General features: G+C 41.5%; 1 protein-coding gene across 1 annotated transcript in view; it reads left to right on the plus strand.

Moving 5' to 3' along the window:
• Positions 1–21,496, plus strand: part of LOC126252317 (carbonic anhydrase-related protein 10) — a 788,385-nt gene that overhangs the window by 35,153 nt on the left and 731,736 nt on the right. The window contains exon 2 of the mRNA XM_049953202.1: positions 10,085–10,221. Coding sequence (XP_049809159.1) covers positions 10,085–10,221 — 137 coding nt within the window. The remainder of the gene's footprint in view (positions 1–10,084; positions 10,222–21,496) is intronic.

Below are 21,496 nucleotides of genomic sequence, written 5' to 3' on the forward strand. Positions count from 1 at the left end.
ACTTTCTTCAACCACCTAGTGGTGGTGTACGTTAAGAGCTCAGGCATCACACACTGAAGTCATTGACGCTGAGGGCCCTTGTTTACGAGTAAAAGCCGAAAACAATTTAGCCTGTTCCTCTATTGCATTAAATTAGCTGTCGATTCTCGACTGCCAGGCAGCGTAGTGGGTAGCGATCAGTAGCGTAACAGAGTGGGAAACCGAGGGTGGCAGGTTCGAATCCAATCACGCTTCTATACTTTCTCCTTTTATCCACCATTTTATTTTTCGTCAGTTATTTGCTTCAAATGTAATGTCTTTAAATTTTCTAAGTCTTTGCCAAGTAATTTTAACCAGCGAACTATCTTTTTTAGTTATTCTCATTTCTCCATTGCGCTCAAAATCATTGGTGGATTTACAGGTTGTTTATGGTGGACGAGAAAAACGAAAATTAACATACAGTTGTAAGGAAAAGCTTACCTTCTCATACAGACCCTCTTCGTCATCCTCGCTGTTTAAATTAAGGATATTTCCTGAACGCTATTGCGTCAGAATTTTTAAAATCAGGAGGGTTCCCAGAAATGACAGATCTTTCCCCGTAAATGGACAATCTATAGCGTAAGGCATTCGTGGATGTTGATGAATTTACGTTGTTGGACATTTTAAAAGCGGCACACTCATAAAACAAATGTAAGAGGAAAACGCAAAAAATAAACTAAAAGAACTGATTTGTAACTGGTAAGCGCAAATCTACCAATGATTTTTAGCCCAATGGATAAATGAGAACAAATAAGAAAGTCCATACGATGGTTAAAATGACGTGGCAGTGGATTAGAAAACTTAAAAACATTATATTTAAGGCTACCTGGGTTCTTAACCTAGACCTCAACATCGGTGGTTGCAAAACGTCGATTGCACCACTGGGGACTACTCCTTGTCAATGATTCGTAATCTCCATGGTTACTCACATTTTTCTGAAATGTCTCGTAGAATCGGTAGAGAAACCAGTCGCGCCTAAGAAGCCAATAAAAGTAGGTTGGTCTTGGGAAACATGAAATCCCCAGAGCGGCTGTTATGTACATGAAAATAACAAAAATCATGACAAAATTGAAACACGAAGAATGCGGACAGGCGAGAAACATGAGACACAAGAGTGCAAAAAAACAACTGTAAACGCTACCATCAACATTCATGAAGTAGACATTTCCTAAAACGAGGCGGTTATTTACTAATTGTCGTTATATATCACTAATATGCAAAAAAGAGAGCCACAAATATCTTACAATTTTGAAAATATGCTTGCTTTCATGAAGAACATTGCAAAATACTAAGCGAACTTCTTCGTGTTTTACGACTCACAAGATGTTTGCTATATTTTCGTTGTTTCTCTGAACAAAGTAATTCCTCCACAACAATCCTACTAAAAGTTGCTCTAATATAAACATGCGGATTATGAAGTTTGATATTTGTTACCAAACTTTTTTCAATGCATCTATAGTATGATGCAAAGATTTTGTAACTAGCCGAAATGATGTAGGGGACACACATTTATGAAGACGTAAAGGTTTTCCAGAAAGAGATTCTTGTTAAGGGACATAAATAATGTAGGCGTAGTAGCACACATACAACGCTGAGCTAAAATTTTCCAGACTGGCGTGATGTACCAGTCACCTTTCTAGGACTGACACGTTTATCACTATCTAAAGGAGATCAGCAGTTGGAGTTAGAATATTGCCGGCCGCGGTGGTCTAGCGGTTCTAGGCGCTCAGTCCGAAACCGCGCGACTGCTACAGTCGCAGGTTCGAATCCTGCCTCGGGCATGGAAGTGTGTGCTGTCCTTAGGTTAGTTAGGTTTAAGTAGTTCTAAGTTCTAGGGGACTAATGACCACAGATGTTAAGTCCCATAGTGCTCAGAGCCATTTGAACCATTTTTTGAACGTTAGAATATTTAGCGTTAACTTCAGTTTGGGAGGGAAACCTGGCGGTGGTCTGAAAAGCAATTTCTTAGTCATGATAAGTGGACCGCTGTGGAAATGGGTTTACTAGAGAACGAGTAATGTACAGTAGTGGAATGTCATGCAGGATGAATTTTGATTATTCAAGTAATATATAAGTACTTCCTCAATAATTACAATCCATTCACTTAGCAGCTTCCCTCTTAATTTAATGCTCTTTTTCTTTTAAAGTTTTGTCATTTCTGCCTTTTAGTAAGCTTTAGAAAACGTATAATGCAGGGAATGACATAGGCAGAAGAAGTTAGTACACTAATAACATCGCTTACACATCAGAAACATATAAGTTGGGATGCATAAACTAGAAACAAGTACTTTTAAATGCATGAGGGCTATACGAAAAGAAAGTCCGATCGGGCGTGAAATAGTAAAACTCCGATGAAGCTTTAGACAGATTTGTTGGGCAGTGTCTCTAACAGGCCATCGACCACGTCACGTCACAATTTTAAGTTGTGAGTGCAGAGTAAGAAGCCTATAAAGTATGTCTTCTGCTAGGTATGAGAGATTTCGCTTGATGTCATGCAGCCCACATAAGATAACTGTCATGCGTTTCCATTTTCATGACAATTCTTCGTCGCACTCTGCAGGGACAATGAAAATGCTACTGCACCAGTTTCGATGGGAGGTATTTGACCAACCACAATACAACCCGTAACTGGTTCTCCTGAGCTTCATCTCTGCTCACATGAACTGCTGGTTATGAAGAAAACATTTTGGCACAGACAAAGAGCTGTAGGCCAGCGTAGAGAATTGGCAGAAAGCGCAGGCAGCTGCCTTCTATGACTATCGTATTGGAGAGTTGGCAAAACACAACGACAAATGTCTCAGTCGGAGCGGTGACTTTGTAGAGAAGTAGCTGGAACTCGTAGCTAACCGTTGCAAATAAAATATTTTTGATTTTCACAATGGTTTCCATTTCGCGACCGATTGGACCTTGCTTCCCGAATAGCCCTCGTAATCCCACTGGATCGGCTAACTGTTTTCTTCTAGTAAACAATACTTCTATCTTTGTTAGACATTTACGTTCGTTTGAAAACGCTTTTTCTTTTTAAAATGACCTCCTGACGTCATCTACACAACCAGCGTTTAATAAATGAAAAATGGGAATTGTGTATTACAGATACGACATTATAATGTTGACCCCAAAATCGCCTCATACACAGACCAGCTTGGTGGTCTAATGTTAAGGTTCGAGCCTTGAGACCGGAAGGTCGCGGCATCGAACCACGGCAAAAGATCGGAATTCTTCTGTCTGCCTTTGCGATATTTATCCTCTCGTAAGCCAGGAAAGACACGTGGTTCGGGTTCCACGTCAAACTCTAGGTCCCCGTACACGATATGGTAAGGGCGTGAAAGTAATCGAAGTGGCATCGAACCACGGCAAAAGATCGGAATTCTTCTGTCTGCCTTTGCGATATTTATCCTCTCCTAAGCCAGGAAAGACACGTGGTTCGGGTTCCACGTCAAACTCTAGGTCCCCTTACACGATGTGGTAAGGGCGTGAAAGTAATCGAAGGGGCGTCCAGTTGAAAGAATTGGCTAAGAGGCGGCTGAACATCCCTCTTGAGGGACTGTCAGCCACCAGTCATGCCATTCGAATATACTTCACCATTACACACACACACACACACACACACACACACACACACACACACACACTACAAGCACGCGCATGTACAGTATACCCACTGGTGTCCTCTGAAATTTATCCAGGGTTGGGGGATGGTGGGCGGGGTCAGACGAGACACTATAATTTCCATTCTTTATATGAAGGACTTAGTCAGTTTCGAGATTTATCATGGAAAAAGAACTAAATTTTATAGTTGACACAAAAAAGTAACTATAACCCAGAGAGTAAAAAATCCGTACCGGAAATTCCGAAGGGTGAGGGAGGAGGTTAAAAGTCGCCCCTCTTCATAATACAGAAGATGAAGTTTGCGATTCAGGCAGCTCAGGACCACGTTAAGATATCTATTATAGCTCTTTACCTCCATCATTCTCCAAAACTTTCATTTTCTCAGAATGAGCTCTATTCCTCTCATCTGACCGATGGACCCCAGTTGTTTCCCTGTATGTTTCGTCTTCCTGAAAAACCTTTAAATTTCTTGATTGCCAATCTGAATTTGACTCTGTTGAATAAGGCCTCCTACTCAATCTACATTTCTTGAAGTCGTGTTTGGTTTTACCATGTTATCTGTTTGCATGTTTTGGAAGAACATGTAGATCTTCTTTGTTAATCTGTCTTCTTTCATTCCCTCTAGATATCCACAGAGCATATCACGTATTTTCGTAATCCCACCCGTTTTTTAAGACATAATGTATATACAGGGTGAGCACAAAGTCTTGCCCTGATTATAACAATTTATTACAGAATAATCGTTTGACATAATAATTTACATTTGATGCCGTTATATAGGTTAATGTTAGTAGTTTTTTTTAAGACCACTTACGTTAGTAAACCTCAACGTGTGCTCCCTTGGTAGCTCGGAGAACGTCGAGGCGGTATTCCAGTTCCCGCCAGGTGTTTCGTAACATGTGTTCTGTCACAGCCTTCAGTTCGTTGACGTCAGCAACTGGTACGACGAGGACTCTGTCCTTGATATAGCACCAGAAGAAAAAGTCAAGGTGCGTTATGTCTGGAGAGTGGGGTGGCCAGGGTGTTGGACCGTTCCTTCCAATCCACCGATCCGGAAATGTTTCATCCAGCAAAATCACGTACTATCAAAGCCCAGTGGGGGTGGGGGGTGGAGGTGCTCCATCCTCCTAGAAAATTATCCATGGTTGATATTCTTCAAACTGTGGGGCATTGATAGTGCGTGATTTTCTGGATGAAACATTTCCGGATCGGAGGATTAGAAGGAATGGTCCAACACCCTGGCCACCCCGCTCTCCAGACATTACGCCCCTTGAGTTTTTCTACTAGGGCTATATCAAGGACAGAGTCTTCGTCACACCAGTTGCTGACGTCGACGAACACAAGGCTAGGATACAAGCTGCTGTAGGTATTGTGACAGAACACATGTTACGAAACACCTGGCGTTAACTGGAATACCGCCTTGACGTTCTCCGAGCTACCAAGGGAGCACACGTTGAGGTTTACTAACGTAAGTGGTCTTAAAACAAAATAGTAACACTAACCTATATAACGGCACCAAATGTAAATTATTATGTCAAACGGTTATTCTTTAGTAAATTGTTATAATCAGGGCAAGACTTCGTGCTCACCCTGAATTTCCTTCTCTCGTTTCATAAGCTAAATGCTATCTTTATTCGTGATTGAACCTAATTTCTTTCGAAAGATATTCGTCTCTGTGTTTTACAAATCGTCTAATGCCATTTTGCATTTGTGACCAGTAGAGGATTTCTGGTTTTACAACGGTATTACTATGCCTTAATTTAACATCTGAAGAAAAAGATATTTATAGTACACATTTCTCAGGTTCAACTATGCTCTTTTTGTGTATATATCCCTTTTTCTTAGAACTTCGTCAGATCATTCCTCTGAGGTTCAGATCCTTTAAGAATGAAAAATATCAAGAAGTGCCATTGCGCGAGGTCTGCTTGTAAGTTATGCGGAAAGGCTCGTAAACAGAATTGTATCAGATCTGTAGTAGGAACTGAACGGAATCTGAGATTCATGTCGGGAAACATCCTGATTAATATTGTAAGGAAGAAAAGTGGTTCAGTATCGATTCATTAAGTTTTAATGCAAAATGCTACATGCGCTGGCAATTAATTATTCCACATAGTTTCAAGAAAAATACTTGAATTTTTAGTATACCTTGTACCTGTGGCAAGAGGGAAAACAGCTTGCTGAGAGTTAAGCGTAAATGGGAAATGGAGTACTCAATGTTATTCCCGTTTGCGGAGAATATTAACAAATGCCTGGCAACACAAAGGTGTCTCTAGATTACTAACAACAATGAAGAAAATATTTTATTGGCCAAAATAGACGAATTCCACGCACAAATAAAGGTAAAAAGAACTCATTGTAGATGCGGCGCACTTTTCCGAATTAAGTGAACAGATTTAAAGCCTTTGAGCGTATTAGACTTAACTGGCCTATGAATTGCTCTTGCAACATTAAGTTCGATACTACATCACCGAACCTGTCGTGTGATAGAATTGTATGAGTTGCTGCACGAAATAAATAAATAAATAAAAATAAAAAAGTACAACAGATCAAGTTAAAACCCAAATTTTGCAAACCCATATTGTTGTTACTAGACCTATTCCATATTATGATGAGACAACATTCATACAATAAGAGACATTTTGTAAAGTTTAAGAGCGCAATACATAGCAGGCCAACAGTTCATTGAAATTTCCCAGTTCTGCCCCACATAGATCTTGTTCACCTTCTTTCGTTATGGTCTCCACCCGTTGTTTCCCCATTCTTGTTCAAGGCTACTAGGGGTTTTAGGGGAGACAGTAGAGGAACTTTTGAGGACGAATCTCTGTCCAGAAATGTAGCGATTCGAAGTAAAATATGTTTAAAGATCACATCTCTTTCAGATCTCACATTCATTCCATCCATATTCATCCAGCCCACACATCCAGTAATTTTTACCTATCTCAGTCAAGTTTGTCCTGCCCTCATAGTGTGACACAGTTCTCCCCCGGGTCATCGCTTCCGTTTCTCGCCACCTCTCTGACGGCCTTGTATTTAACTCAGTATTTCTCCTTTCCTCTTTCTCTAGTTAATCTTCACCACAGCCGCCTAGTGTATCGTCTCAGTAACATACAGTATTTCATTCATCACCGTTGTCTTGTCGTGTGTGATTCTTGTATCTTTGTTTTTACTGCTTATAGATGCAGTTTCACAATTCCTGTTCAATGCTTCTAGGAGTTTTGGGGGGGGGGGGGACAGTAGGGAAACATTTGAGAAGGAATCCCTGTCCAGAAATGTAGCGTTTCGAAGTAAAATACGTTTGAAGACCACATCTGTTTCAGATCTCTCGCTTCACACTCCGCACACAGCGGAAACAATGAACTTTGAACTGCGCGCTCTACAAGAACCCATAGCATTGGCAATACTTCGGGTACTCGTCGTCGGGTTCTCTTCTACGTAGGAGGAATTTACTTTTCAAAGTAGAGAGTTCGGTGCGCCCGTGGAGTGTCAGAGTCAACCGTGCAAGTCGTGAAAATGTCAGTTTAACCACAGTCGTTAGCGCAGTGCTACTTAAACTACAAACGAATCACCTCTTTCCATTCGGAGTATTTTCAGTCTGTGTTCAAGTTTAGCCAAAGCGCTCTCTTACCTTTGGCCAGTCGCTTACATTTAATCTTTTATTCCGACCTCGCTCTCGCACAGCGTTTGTCACTTGTTCGTCGTGTTTCGCCAATACGACTCTTGCTATTCTCGACACTCGCCCGTCCTTCGATGCCTGTCGCGTTTGAGAGCTACTGATTGAGTCGAGGTGCTCCTGCTATATTGCTAAAGGCACAGTAAATGGATGAGCCTGTGTGCACGCGACAAGTGTATGGATCCTGAAACCTGGGTTAACTTCTATTGGACTTACGGTTTTAAATTTTAACATGACAGAAGGTAATGGAAACAGTAATATTTTTACGTATGCGTGTGACAGAACTAGGAAAATTTAACGAAAAGCTGGCCTCCTACATTTTGTGCTCGTGAATCTTCTGACAAACACAATACAAAAGTTAGATTCAGAGGGGCTGCATAGGAAGAGGCTGAAATCAAGACAGATATAAAACCGGGAGATGGGCTGTGACCAGTTTTGTTCATCGTGCACAGTATGAAGTGATCGGAAAGTGATGATCACTTAACGACGAAATGGTTTTGTCATGTACGTTGCCTAACCCTTGCAAAGGTCCAAACAAAAAACTCGAGAACGTAAGCAAGGCAGTCATAACAGTGGCATTGACGACTGCCTATAACAAAGCGAATCACACTGGCGACTGGCAAACACGAGAAGGGAATGCAAAAAATATGTACAAATACAAGTGCCATCGAGAAACAGGGTCTATGAGGTGATATTAGAAAGGTTGAAAAATATATGTCTAAAGGATGTTTCATGGTTGCTACTACAGCCTTTGGGCTATTGAAGGACGTAGTAGATAAAATTGTAACGGGAAAATCTACCATTTGGATACGAATTATAGTTTTCTCTAAAACGCTGCGGTAGGACTGAATTACAAAGGTTTCTTTTACACTGAAGAGCCAAGGAAACTACTACACCTGCTTAATATTGTGTAGGGCCACGCAAACAAGCAGAAGTGCCACAACACGACGTGTCATGCACTCGAGTAATGTCTGAAGTAGTCCTGGAGGTAAGTGACTCCACGAATCCTGTAGGGCTGTCAACAAATCAGTACGAGTACGAGGGGATGGAGATCTCTTCTGAACAGCACGTTGCAAGGCATCTCAGATATGCTCAATAAGATATATGTCTGGGGAGTTATGTGGGCAGCGGAAGTGTTTAAACTCAGAAGAGTGTTCCTGGAAGCACACTGTAGCAATTCTGGACGTGTGGTGCGTCGCATTGTCCTGCTAGAATTTTCCAAGTCCGTCGGAATGCACAAAGGACTGAATGGATAAAGGCGACCGGACAGGTTGCTTACGTACGTGTCACCTGTCAGAGTCGTATCTAGAGGTATCAGGGGTCCCGTATCATTCCAACTGCACACTCCACACCGTTACAGAGCCTCCACCGGCTTGAGCAGTCCCCTGCTGACATGCCGGGTCCTTGGATTCATTAGGTTGTCTCCATATCCGTGCACGTCCATCCGCTCGGTACAATTTGAAAAAGAGACTCGTCCAATCAGGCAACATGTTCCCAGTCATCAACAGTCCAGTGTCGGTGTTTACGGTCCCAGGCGAGGCGTAAGGCTTTGTGTCTTGCAGTCATCAAGTGTAGACGAGGGGACCTTCGGCTTCAGAAGCCCATATCGACGATGTTTCGTTGAATAGTTCGCACTTTAACACTTGTTGATGGCCCAGCGCTGAAATTTGCGGAAGAGTTGCACTTCTGTCATGTTGAACGATTCTCTTCAGTCATCATTGGTTCCGTTCTTGTAGGATCTTTCTCCGGCCGCAGTGATGTCCGAGATTCGGTGTTTTACTTATACCTGATATTCACGGTACACTCGAGTGTCGTACGGGAAAATCCCCTCTGTATCGCTACCTCGGAGATGCTGTGTCCCATCGCTCGTCCGCCGACTATAACACCACGTTCAGACTCACTTAAATCTTGATAACCTGCCATTGTAGCAGCAGTAGCCGATCGAACAACTGCGCCAGACACTTGTCTTATATATGCATTGGCGACCGTAGTGCCGTACTCTGCCTGCTTACGTATCTCTGTATTTGAATACTCATGCCTATATCACTTTCTCTGGCGCGTCAGCGTACGTCTCGCTTGGTCAGGCTGTCCGAAGTGCTCAGGGAACTCATATAAACATCTGAAACTCATATAAACATCTGAGTCCAATCTCCTGGAGGAACTAGAGTTTATTCTGTTCACAGATTTTTCCAGAGGATATAACAGAAACATTATGCTCATGGATCAGAAGGCAGCATTGTAGACACTCCGTCGCTCAGTAAGGATTCTTGTTTCCAGTCAAACTTTCTCGCCGAAAGATTCTGATTTATGTAATGCTGAAAATTAATTAAAAATATACCGAAAACTGTCACATGAGTCTGAAATACGACATTCGCAAGTCATATGTAAAATGGATTTAAACACAGGCACTAATTTCGTTAAAAGCCACATAAAATAACGATCAGAATCTTTGTAATCGAGCAACAGCTTTCCATAGAGAAAGGTTTTAAACAAACACAGCTCTGCAATAGCTGGCTGCAGCCTGTGACTTCACTACTATGAACATCAAAACATCCAACAAGAGACAGCAGCTGAAGACATAGTTTGAGCTGTCTGGTGATGACTGGTAAAAGCCGAAATAGGATACGGCTACCAGTTTGTAAACATTATGGTAGTCACTGTTCATTGTCCTTTTTATTTTGCCATCCATGTTTCCCTGAAAAACTTCAGACCTTCTATATACTTTTAATTTGATTATTTGTTCCAAAGGAAATCAAGGTTATAAGCAAGGCTATCCTTTGTTTGCAGGTCCAGCGTTTTGGGGTCTAATCAACCCGGAGTGGAGCCTCTGCAACAAGGGCCGGCGCCAGTCGCCCATCAACCTGGAGCCTAACAAACTGCTCTTCGACCCAAACCTGCGCGTGCTGCACATCGATAAGCACAGGGTGAGTTCTGACAAAAATCCCTTGGTAATGGAGCTAGGATGGGTAGCTCCTGAAGCTGAATCCGTGTGAAATAATCCAATCTGCTGAAAGAAATATGACCAAAGCTGAATTTCCTACCTACTGACAGAAGTTTTGAGCATGAAAAAGCTATTGTTGATACCAGTGTGAAATAGGTTTAAGGAGATGCCATATGGTATCATCAGGTTGATTCCCTAACAGCTGTCCATTGTCGGCTGCAGAGATTTTTCCGTATTTTGTTAATTTTTCCACTATTTCCACTCACCTCTTTTTTCCACATTAATTCAGAGGGCACTTCTTTGATGATTGTCATCATTGGTATGGCATTCTGAGTGATATTCGGGTCTCATGTCTTGAGAATTTCCTTATACCTTGAGTGACCATAGCAGTAACTAATAAAGACATATCCGATATATACGTTTTCTGAATTTTGGTAGCGGTGAGCACACACATGAAATAAGCAAGGACACTTCTCTTAGGGCAGCCCAAGTACTATGAATACTTTTCATGGAACTGGAGATATCTAAACCAAATGAAATATTCCGCTGGGCATAAAACTGCAACACCGGTGAGGATAGCAAATAAAGGAAATTTACTTATTGTGAGCATACATTATAGTAAAAAGAATATATGATTCAATTTTTAGGTAATTTGGGGCTGCGCGTGGTTCGAAAGTTAGTATCGAAAACTGTCATGTTTTGGCAGCAATAACGCCTCTAACTGGGCTGGGCACCAACTCGAACTGATCTTGGGTATATAATTCTATTGTTCTTCCAAAAACCCGTATGTAAGTGAATTTAACATAATCACAATTAATACTGAGACAGGCACATCATTGAAACCCAGTGCTGAATTTAATGAACGCAACGGATTTGTTAATCTTATAAATTATTTTGTTCCTAGCAGCGAAACTTAAGATCGGAGATTGGCATAATAGCTACCACTAAAAATGATTAAATGTGATTATAAACTCAAGATTTAAATGCACTCTATGGTTTATTACAAAAATATTTTGCAAACGCAAAATATTCAGACCAGTTACGAAATTATCAACGTTTCAGTGACATACTTTCCGATGAGACCTGAAAAATTAAGACTGTCAGTTGGCAGAGTTTCTAAATGCCGTGGAGTTCCTTAACAATCCTTCATGTGATTAGTTGAAATGCATCGCAGCCTGACGTAATGACGATTTCAGTCACTGTTTCGTCTCGTTCAAGAACATAAGAATCCCAAAGATCTGATGATACACTGACGAGCATGAGTCAGTGAAAACTATCACGAATCTGAATGACAAACCCATGCTGGTCCTATTATGCTGAAGCCGTAAGCGACGCTTTGCATAATCTTCGATGTAACATGAGCAGAATGTAGCCACCACTTCCAGCTGCCATGAAGTTCGATGCTCTGCAATAGCTGACTGCAGTCTGTGATTTCACTTCCGTGAACATCAGAACATCGAACACGAGACTGTAACTGAAGACATGGCCTAGGTTGTCTAGTGATGACTGGTAAAAGCCGATCTTGGGTACAGCTACAAATTTATAAATGTAAATGCGGACGTTGCGTCTACAAACGTTAATGTGGTAATCACTGTTCACTTGCCATTCTTGTTTAGCCTTCCATGTTTCTCACTCCTCTGAACAACACAGGTCGTCAGCTCAGGACTCGGACATTGGACCCCAAGTGACTTCCGCAGTTGAGAGTGCAGCGTTCAGAGCGCCGATCTCTTCACCTCCAAGCCCGGAAACGAAGTCTCTCCTTTTCCAATCTGTTAAAAGCTACTTTCTCACTTCTTCATGCCAACAAAACGGAACCACCAAACCCCTAAAAACTTATACAGCCCGCTAAAAGCATAATTCTTCTTTTAACAAAATATTGCACTAAGAAATGGAGATACATCAACAAGCCAATAAGCTGATTTTCTCGTCTCTTCTCTGAAAGCTTCCTGCAAAGTGTTATGTTCTCCTGCCATCACTTCTATCGCACCAATCAGCGCTCTCACAACCACCAGATAGCCTCACGTTACTCGTCCGCTGAAATGTTGATAAGAGCTGTCCATAAGGCTAGTCACCGACTCTTCTGAAACTTTTGAACCTTTAATAGGTCAAAGCTGTTACGCCGCGACTGTGGAAAGCCATGAGATATTTATCTGCTGATGTTCTTCTCTTAACACGATCCTTGCACCTGCCACCCACTGACAGACATCCAAAGTGGACATAATGAATAGGAAAATCAAAAAAATTTAAAATGAAAGATGGTAAACAGTCTGTAGTAAACTGAGTGGAAGTCCAAATGCCGGCCGAAGTGGCCGTGCGGTTAAAGGCGCTGCAGTCTGGAACTGCAAGACCGCTACGGTCGCAGGTTCGAATCCTGCCTCGGGCATGGATGTTTGTGATGTCCTTAGGTTAGTTAGGTTTAACTAGTTCTAAGTTCTAGGGGACTAATGACCTCAGCAGTTGAGTCCCATAGTGCTCAGAGCCATTTGAACCATTTGAAGTCCAAATCGGCAATAGCCTTTTATTGTGCTTTTCCCTGTATGACGACCGAATATCCACATTGGAGCCATGCTAAAAAAAATTCAGAATAGACCTTGCGCCAGTACACCGCCCGGCTAAGCGACTTTCTTTTCGACAAGGCGAGGCCGTTGCACCTGCTGCTCTCTTCCCCTACAGGTCTGCAAAGCCTGGTTGCTGTCGGCTCCTTATGGATCATTTCAATGAGCGTCGCTGCAAGTCACTTTATAACACTTCCATATTATTGAATTAGCAATACAATGAAGACGTTACTCCAGTGAAAGGATTTTAATTTTGACCATGTCTATGTGTTACGACTAACATATTCGACTATTTTTCGTTTCTCCAAAGATTACTACTGAAAGGAAGCAATAGCAGAACAGATCCAACCAAGATACTAAAAGTTATAAAATAAACCAAAATTGTATAAATGAAAATGGTCACCAGCCTGATAAGACAATGCTGCCCTAAGTACTAGCACAAAGAAAGTGTACTATTGATACCTACTTTACTTGATACTGAAATACTATTTTTGTTGATGGGAAACGAGACAGTACATTTACATCTACATAGATACTCCCAAGCCATCGTAAGGTGCCTGGCGGAGGGTATCCTGGACCACTACTTGTTATTTCCCCTCCTGTTCCACTTGCAAATAGAGCGAGGGGAAAACGATTGTCCGTACGCCAACGTATGAGCACTAATCTCTCGCATCTTATCTTAGAGGTACTTACTTAAAATGTTCATTGGCGGCAGTAGAATCGTTCCGCAGTCAGCTTCAAACGCCGGTTCCTTAAATTTTCTCAATAGTGCTTCTCGAAAAGAACTTAGCCTTCCTTCCAGGAATTCCCATTTGAGTTCCCGAAGCATCTGGGTAACACTCATGTATTGTTCGAACATACTGGTAACAGATCTAGCAGCCCGCCTCTGAATTGCTTCGATGACTTCCTTCAATCCAGATCCCAAACGCTTGAGCAGTACTCAAGAACAGATCACACCAGCGTCCTATATATGATCTCCTTTACAGGTGAACCATACTTTCCTAAAATTCTCCCAATAAACCCAAGTCCATCATTCGCCTTCCCTGCACAGTTCTCACCTGCTCGTTCCACTCCATATCGCTTTGCAACGTTACGCTCAGATATTTAAACGACTTGACTATCTCAAGCAGAGAACTACTAATATTGTGCTGCAGTCCGGAACCGCGGGACTGCTACGGTCGCAGGTTCGAATCCTGCCTCGGGCATGGGTGTGTGTGATGTCCTTAGGTTAGTTAGGTTTAAGTAGTTCTAAGTTCTAGGGGACTGATGACCTAAGATGTTGAGTCCCATAGTGCTCAGAGCCATTTGAACCATACTAATATTGTATCCGAATATTACGGGTTTGTTCTTCCTACTCACCAGCATTAACTTACATTTTTCCACATTTGGGGCTAGCTACCATTCATCACACCAACTCGAAATTTTGTCTAAGTCGTCTTGTGTGTTCCTATAGTAATTCAACGTCGGTACCTTACCGTACACCACGGCATCATCAGCAAACCAACGCAGTTTTCTGCCCACCCAGGCCGCCAAACCATTTATGTATACAGAGAACGACATCGATACTACCACACTTCCTTGAGTCACTCCCTCTGAAGACTTTAGCAGGCAGCATACCAGTGATTTGGCATGAACAACTCGAGAGGAATAGGAAAAATTTTTGTCAACAACCGACTCACAGTAGCTGTATAATAAAGATGCAGATGATTTACTACTGGTAGAGCACTAGCAAGTTGGACATGAGATTCTTTTATGAGGTTAATTACTGGAAAATACTATCATCGAATGATTTGTCAGATAAGTAGAACACTTGTACTGATTATCATTTGTATTCTCAGAAAGATTCACTTCCTTATATTATTTAGCTCAAATGGGCCCTTCAAGTCTACTAGCCAATAACTATTATGCATGAACACATCTTTTGTGCAGGTAACTATAATACTATAGTGAGGTTCCAACAAGACCTTTAGAATGAATACTTTATCTTTGTAATTGTACTTTGGTGAAATTTCAACTATCCTTTTGTGTAAATTACGTGGGGTGTTTTCATCACAGAGTCCACTGAATTATTATGTACATTACTACTCCACAAAGTTTATTAATTTTTGATAATGAAGGTAATAGCTTTTCAAGTCAATAAAATAGGATACGAGTCGACTAAATTATTATGTACATTACTACTCCCCAAAGTTTATTAATTTTTGATAATTAAGGTAATTGCTTTTCAAATCAATAAAATAGGATACTCGAAAATAGTGCAATGGTGCAGCACTTGGGATAGGAGCCTGTCTAGATAAACGACCAAGGTTAATGAACAAGTACTCAAAACAAAGTTTACAGAACACGAACGTACTACTGCAAAAGAAATTGTATAGCCGGTCCATGCCCTTATACAGTACTCAACTGATAATTTGAGTTGAAGGCGATGGCAATGTCAATCTGTTGTGGCTATTCAATAAAGAAAGCAAAAGTATCTGTGGCTTTTGTTGTGTAACAAGCTCTGAAAATTCTCTTCTTAGCTTCGGATGTTTATAGTACATAGCTAGCAAAAGTATTCTATGAATAATAATCCAAACTGCCTCCACATTCGAGTATGTGTTATATAATCTTGCTGTTCTTCTTGTCTCGTTCAGTTAACAAGATACGAAGACTTTGCCTGCAAGGCACCAACTAACTCTTGCCACAAAGGAGTCTTGCAGTTAGACAGCCAGATCTACCTTTTATATTCCCGGCAATGCCAGTTTTGTTGCTGAGGGACTTCCCTTCAAGTTTTACTGTTTTCAAACCTACTCTCCTGTGGATGAACCAGTATTACAAGCAACGTTTTAACAATCCCATTCTCTTACAGAACATTACTTTTGTAATTACATCCATAGATTAATTACAGTTTCATAAATGATCATAAAAATGAATAAAATATGAAAGATATGTTACACCAAAGTGCTTGATGGTACAGACAGAGATGTTGAATAAGACAAATATAGGTAACTTCTGTGATAGTGCATATGCTCCACGTTTAAAAAAAAATGGTTCAAATGGCTCTGAGCACTATGGGACTTAACATCTTTGGTCATCAGTCCCCTAGAACTTAGAACTACTTAAACCTAACTAACCTAAGAACATCACACACATCCATGCCCGAGGCAGGATTCGAACCTGCGATGCTCCACGTTTCAGTGATGTTTCCTCTTAGGGATTCACCCATAATACCTCATACAATGTGGGGAGCGAAAATGATTGCAAACATATGACAACAGTGTTCACTTTACGTAATCGTCATCATCATCATTAGTATTCTGCCGAAAGGCAGGTTTTCACATGGTAGTTCTCCAGGCTGTCCGGTATTCTGTCATCCTCTTCAGGTCTGCATAATATCCTCTTCCCTTTATGTCGTCTATCACGTTGTATCTCCTTCTTCCTCTCAGTCTTCTCCCACAGACCAGTCCTTCCAAAGCATCTGCCAGAAAGCACTCCCTTCTCAATGCATGTCCCAACCAGTTCTTTTTCCTTCCTCTTACAACCTTCAGCAGACATCCTGTCTCACCAACCCTTTCCAACACTCTTTCATTACTCACTCTTTCTATCCAGCTTATTGTCTCCATTTGCTCTACATCCACATCTCAAATGCTTCTAACCTTTTTTCATCCTCTTGTCTCAGCGTCCATGTTTCTGCCCCATATAGTACCACACTCCAGACAAAATATTTGCCAAGCCATCCCCTTAGACATTCATCTATTTTGCCACAAAAGAGTCTCCTCTTTCTGTTGAATGCCTCCTTCGCTATGGCAATTCGAGTTTTCACCTCCTGGTGACATCTTAAGTCTTCAGTTATTGTGCTTCCAGGATATTTAAATATACTTACTGGGCTAACAGTAGATTGTCCTATTTTAATATTGGGAACTCTGCGTCTTGTACTGATGACCATACTCTTTGTTTTTGCTGTGTTTATTTGCATCCCATATTCCACACAAGCTTCATTTAGATCCTTCAGCATGTTATTCACTGTCCAGTCACTTTCTGCCACTAATACCATGTCATCAGAAACTCTTATACATTCTACCCTCTTTCCACCAATATATATTCCTCCATTCCTATGTAAGCCTGTCGTAATAATCTCTTCAAGGTATACGTTAAACGACAGTGGGGAAAGGCAACAACCTCTTCTAACACCTTGTCCAATGCTGCTTCCTTCTGACATTTCATTTCCAATCCTTATTCTTACCTTCTGGTGTAAATGTAGATTCTGTATCAGTCATCTCACTTTCCAGTCTACTCCTTTCCTCTTCAAAATATCCATCAGCTTGTTCCATTGAACTCTGTCAAAAGCATTTTCTAAATCTATAAATACAGTAAAGGTTTCTCTACTTTTTCCATGTATCTTTATCCTATAGTTCTTAACAGACCAATAGCATCTATTGTTCCTTTTCCTCTTCTAAATTCAAACAGCTCCTCTGCAATCCCTCTATCCAGCTTGCCATATAATCTTCTATTCAACACTCTCAGCAATACTTTAGCTGCATGAGAAATTAGACTGATGGTCCTATGCTCTTCATATTTTTTCGTGTTTCTCTTTTTCTCTATTGGTATCATAACTGTTGCAAGGAAGTCCTCGGGCCATTCCCCTTTGTCATATATCTCATTACAAAGGTAGATTATGTCTTTTCTTGCCTTGTTTCTGAGATTCTTCAACAGTTCTGATGGCAAATTATCAATTCCACATGCCTTCCTATGCTTCATCTCTTTCAGCAACTTTCCTACTTCTGCTTCATAGATGGTAAATCCCTTTCCATCTCCCGGCACATCTTACCCCTCTTCAGCCTCAATTTCGCTTTGTATTTCATTCCCCTTAAACAGATATTCAATATATTGTTGCCATCTGTTCAAAACCTTTTGTGGTCATTCTGCTAGAGTACCATCCTCTCTTTCTATTTCCATGTTATTCCTCTCTCTTTTACGTTCAAAAACTATCTCACTAGCCACTCCATTGTTTCATGGTACTTTGGGATACTCTTCTTCCCAGTACTTCTTGGCAGAGCCCATGAGTCCTTACCTCATTTTTATCCATTTGTCATTAACACTTTCATCAACACTACCTCTTTCCCATAAGTTTGTTTTCCATCTGATGCCTTTCCAACCTCTTTGAGTCTTTTTGTGTGTAGTCTTTCTTTTGATCTACCTCTAGAGACTTTTTTCAACTTCACATGTATTTTTACCAATACTAGGTTGTGGTCTGAATTTATATCCGCTCCTGGATAAGCTTTGGCATTCTTCAAACAGTTCCTCAACCATTTTTGTATCAGCTTGTAGTTTAACTAATATCTTTCCCTATTCAAATTCGATAACCATGTGTAACGTCCACTTTTGTGCTGTTCAAATAATGTGTTACCCACTGCTAATGAATTTTCTTTACAGAAAATAATTAATAGTTCACCTCTGTCATTTTTTATTCCTAATCTAAATTTTCCTACTGTATCTTCATATTTTCCTTCATCCACCACTGCATTCCTGTCCCCCATGATGATAACGCAGGCATTTCTATTTCTTCTCTCGATGAGTTCTTGTATTTTCTCATAACATTCTTCAACTTCCTCATCTCTATGCTGGCTGGTTAGTCTCTATACCTGTATTAACACCAAATCTTTTGAACTACCCTTCAGTCATATCATCATCAGTCTTCCATCAATATATTGTACCTTGATTACCTTACTTTTCAGCTTTTGCGCTATCAATATTCCTACTCCGTTGTCACCACTCTTGATTTCACCTGAGTAAAAGAGCTTATAATCTCCACTTTCTACCTTCCCATTCTCTCCCCATCACATTTCACACAAACCAAGGGTATCTAATCTGTTCCTTTTCATTTCCTGTTTTGCATTCTCTAGCTCTCCTGCCTGCAGTAGTGTCCTCACATTCCATGTTCCAGTCCTTATCTTTCCTTCCTTCACTGTCCCTTTCTTCCTTTCAAATATGTCTACTCTCAATGTGTTCCCCTCCCGGAGACCCGAATAAGGGAAGTTTTAACTCTGGAATCTTTCACATGGTGAGACATAACATACACTGCTTGGGAATGTAACATGTTAGTTTCCCGTTACTTTCCACGTAGGCAGTGGGTTACCCAGCCCAAAATCAGCCGCTCACTACAATTCAGACGCTGTATGTAGACGCCCCTCTGGAGTACAGTCGCTATTTGTACTCTTTTCGCACTCAAAAAGGTGCCTCCTCCGCCAGCTTCAACGTTCCGAAAGACTCTTCCTCCGCTGTCGCTGCCGTAGACGTCTCATACATTTAACAGGAAAAGGGCATGGTCAGGACAGGTTTGGGATAGGAAAAGGGGAGCGATAGGCCGTTGTGACACATTGTCTGGCTCCTCCCTTTAGCCTGTCCGGCTTGGGTGACCCTTCTGGTAGTTAAGCTACCGCTGGAATAGGCCTCCAGATCCAGATCACGCAGATCTCCTCGCCCACACGCAGAGTTACACGTTAAGGCGGTGTCCCCTCAGGAGGACTTTACATAAAGAGCAATAAAAAGACATAGAACAACATTAGCCGCATGTTGTCAATACATATGTCATAGAAATCTATCTGTGTTACATAGAGCATTGAGAAACGATGAGTATACCCACTTGTGACACATATACGGGATGGTCCATTGATCGTGACTGGGCCAAATATCTTATGAAATAAGCGTCAAACAAAAAAACAACAAATTACGAAACTTGTCTAGCTCGAAGGGGGAAACCAGAGCGCGCTATGGATGGCCCGCTAGATGGCGCTGCCATATGTCAAACGGATATCAGTTGCGTTTTTTAAAATAGGAATCCCCATTTTTATTACATATTCGTGTAGTACGTAAAGAAATACGAATGTTTTAGTTCGGCCACTTTTTTCGCTTTGTGATAGATGGCGCTGCAATAGTCACAAACATATGGCTCACAATTTTAGACGAACAGTTGGTAACAGGTAGGTTTCTTAAATTAAAATACAGAACGTAGTTATGTTTGAACATTTTATTTCGGTTGTTCGGTTGTTCCAATGTGATACATGTACCTTTGTGAACTTAACATTTCTAAGAACGCCTGCTATTACAGTGTGATTACTTGTAAATACCACATTAATGCAATAAATGCTCAAAATGATGTACGTCAACCTCAATGCATTTGGAAATACGTGTAACAACATTCCTCTCAACAGCGAATGGTTCGTCTTCCATAATGTTAGCACATTCATTGTTAACGCGCTGACGCATGTTGTCAGGCGTTGTTGGTGGATCACGATATTCTTTAACTTTCCCCACAGAAAGAAATCTGGGGACGTCACATCCAGTGAACGTGCGGGCCGTGGTATGGTGCTTCGTTGACCTATCAACCTGTCATGAAATATGCTATTCAATACCGCTTCAGCCATACGCGAGCTATGTGCCGGACATCCATCATGTTGGAAGTACATCGCCATTCTGCCAAGCAGTGAAACATCTCGTAGTAACATCGGTAGAACGTTACGTAGGAAATCAGCTTACATTGCACCACTTAGGTTGCCATCGATAAAATGGGGCCCAATTATCCTTCCTCCTATAATGCCGTACCATACATTAACTCGCCAAGCTCGCTGATGTTCCACTTGTCCCAGCCATCGTGGATGTTCCGTTGCCAAATAGAGCATATTATGCCGGTTTACGTTACCGCTGTTGGTGAATGACGCTTCGTCGCTAAATAGAACGCGAGCATAAAATCTGTCATCGTCCCGTAATTTCTAAAAAGGTTCAAATGGCTCTGAGCACTATGGGACTTACCATCTGAGGTCATCATAGAACTACTTAAACCTAACTAACCTAAGGACATCACACACATCCATGCCTGATGCAGGATTCGAACCTGCGACCGTAGCAGTCGCGCGGTTCCGGACTGCAGCGCCTAGAACCGCGTAGCCACCGCGGTCGGCCCGTAATTTCTCTTGTGCCCAGTGGTAGAACTGTACACGACGTTGAAAGTCGTCGCCATGCTATTCCTGGTGCATAGGAGTATGGTACGGGTGCAATCGAAGTTGATGTAGCATTCTCAACACCGACGTTTTTGAGATTCCCGATTCTCGCACAGTTTGTCTGCTACTGATGTGCGGATTAGCCGAGACAACAGCTAAAACACCTACTTGGGCATCATCATTTGTTGCAGGTCGTAGTTGACGTTTCACATGCGGCTGAACACTTCCTGTTTCCTTAAATAACATAACTATCCGGCGAACGGTCCGCACACTTGGATGATGTCGTCCAGGATACCGAGCAGCATACATAGCACACGCCCGCTGGGCATTTTGATTACAATAGCCATACCTCAACACGATATCTACCTTTTCCGCAATTGGTAAAAACGGTCCATTTTAAAACGGGTATTGTATCACGAAGCGAATATCGTCCACACTGGCGGAATGTTACGTGACACCACGTACTTGCACGTTTGTGACTATTACAGCGCCATCTAGCACAAAGCGAAAAATTTTGGTCCAACTAAAACATTAATATTTCTTCACGTACTACACGAATATGTAATAAAAATCTGGGGTTCCTATTTTAAAAAACGCAGTTGATATCCGTTTGATCCATGGCAGCGCCATCCAGCGGGCCAATCATAGCGCAATCTGGTTTCCCCCTTCAAGCTAGACGAGTTTCGTTCTTTGTAGTTTTTTCGTTTGATGCTTATTTCGTGAGATA

This window comes from Schistocerca nitens, chromosome 4 (assembly GCF_023898315.1).
Source record: "Schistocerca nitens isolate TAMUIC-IGC-003100 chromosome 4, iqSchNite1.1, whole genome shotgun sequence".
Lineage (NCBI taxonomy): Eukaryota > Metazoa > Arthropoda > Insecta > Orthoptera > Acrididae > Schistocerca > Schistocerca nitens.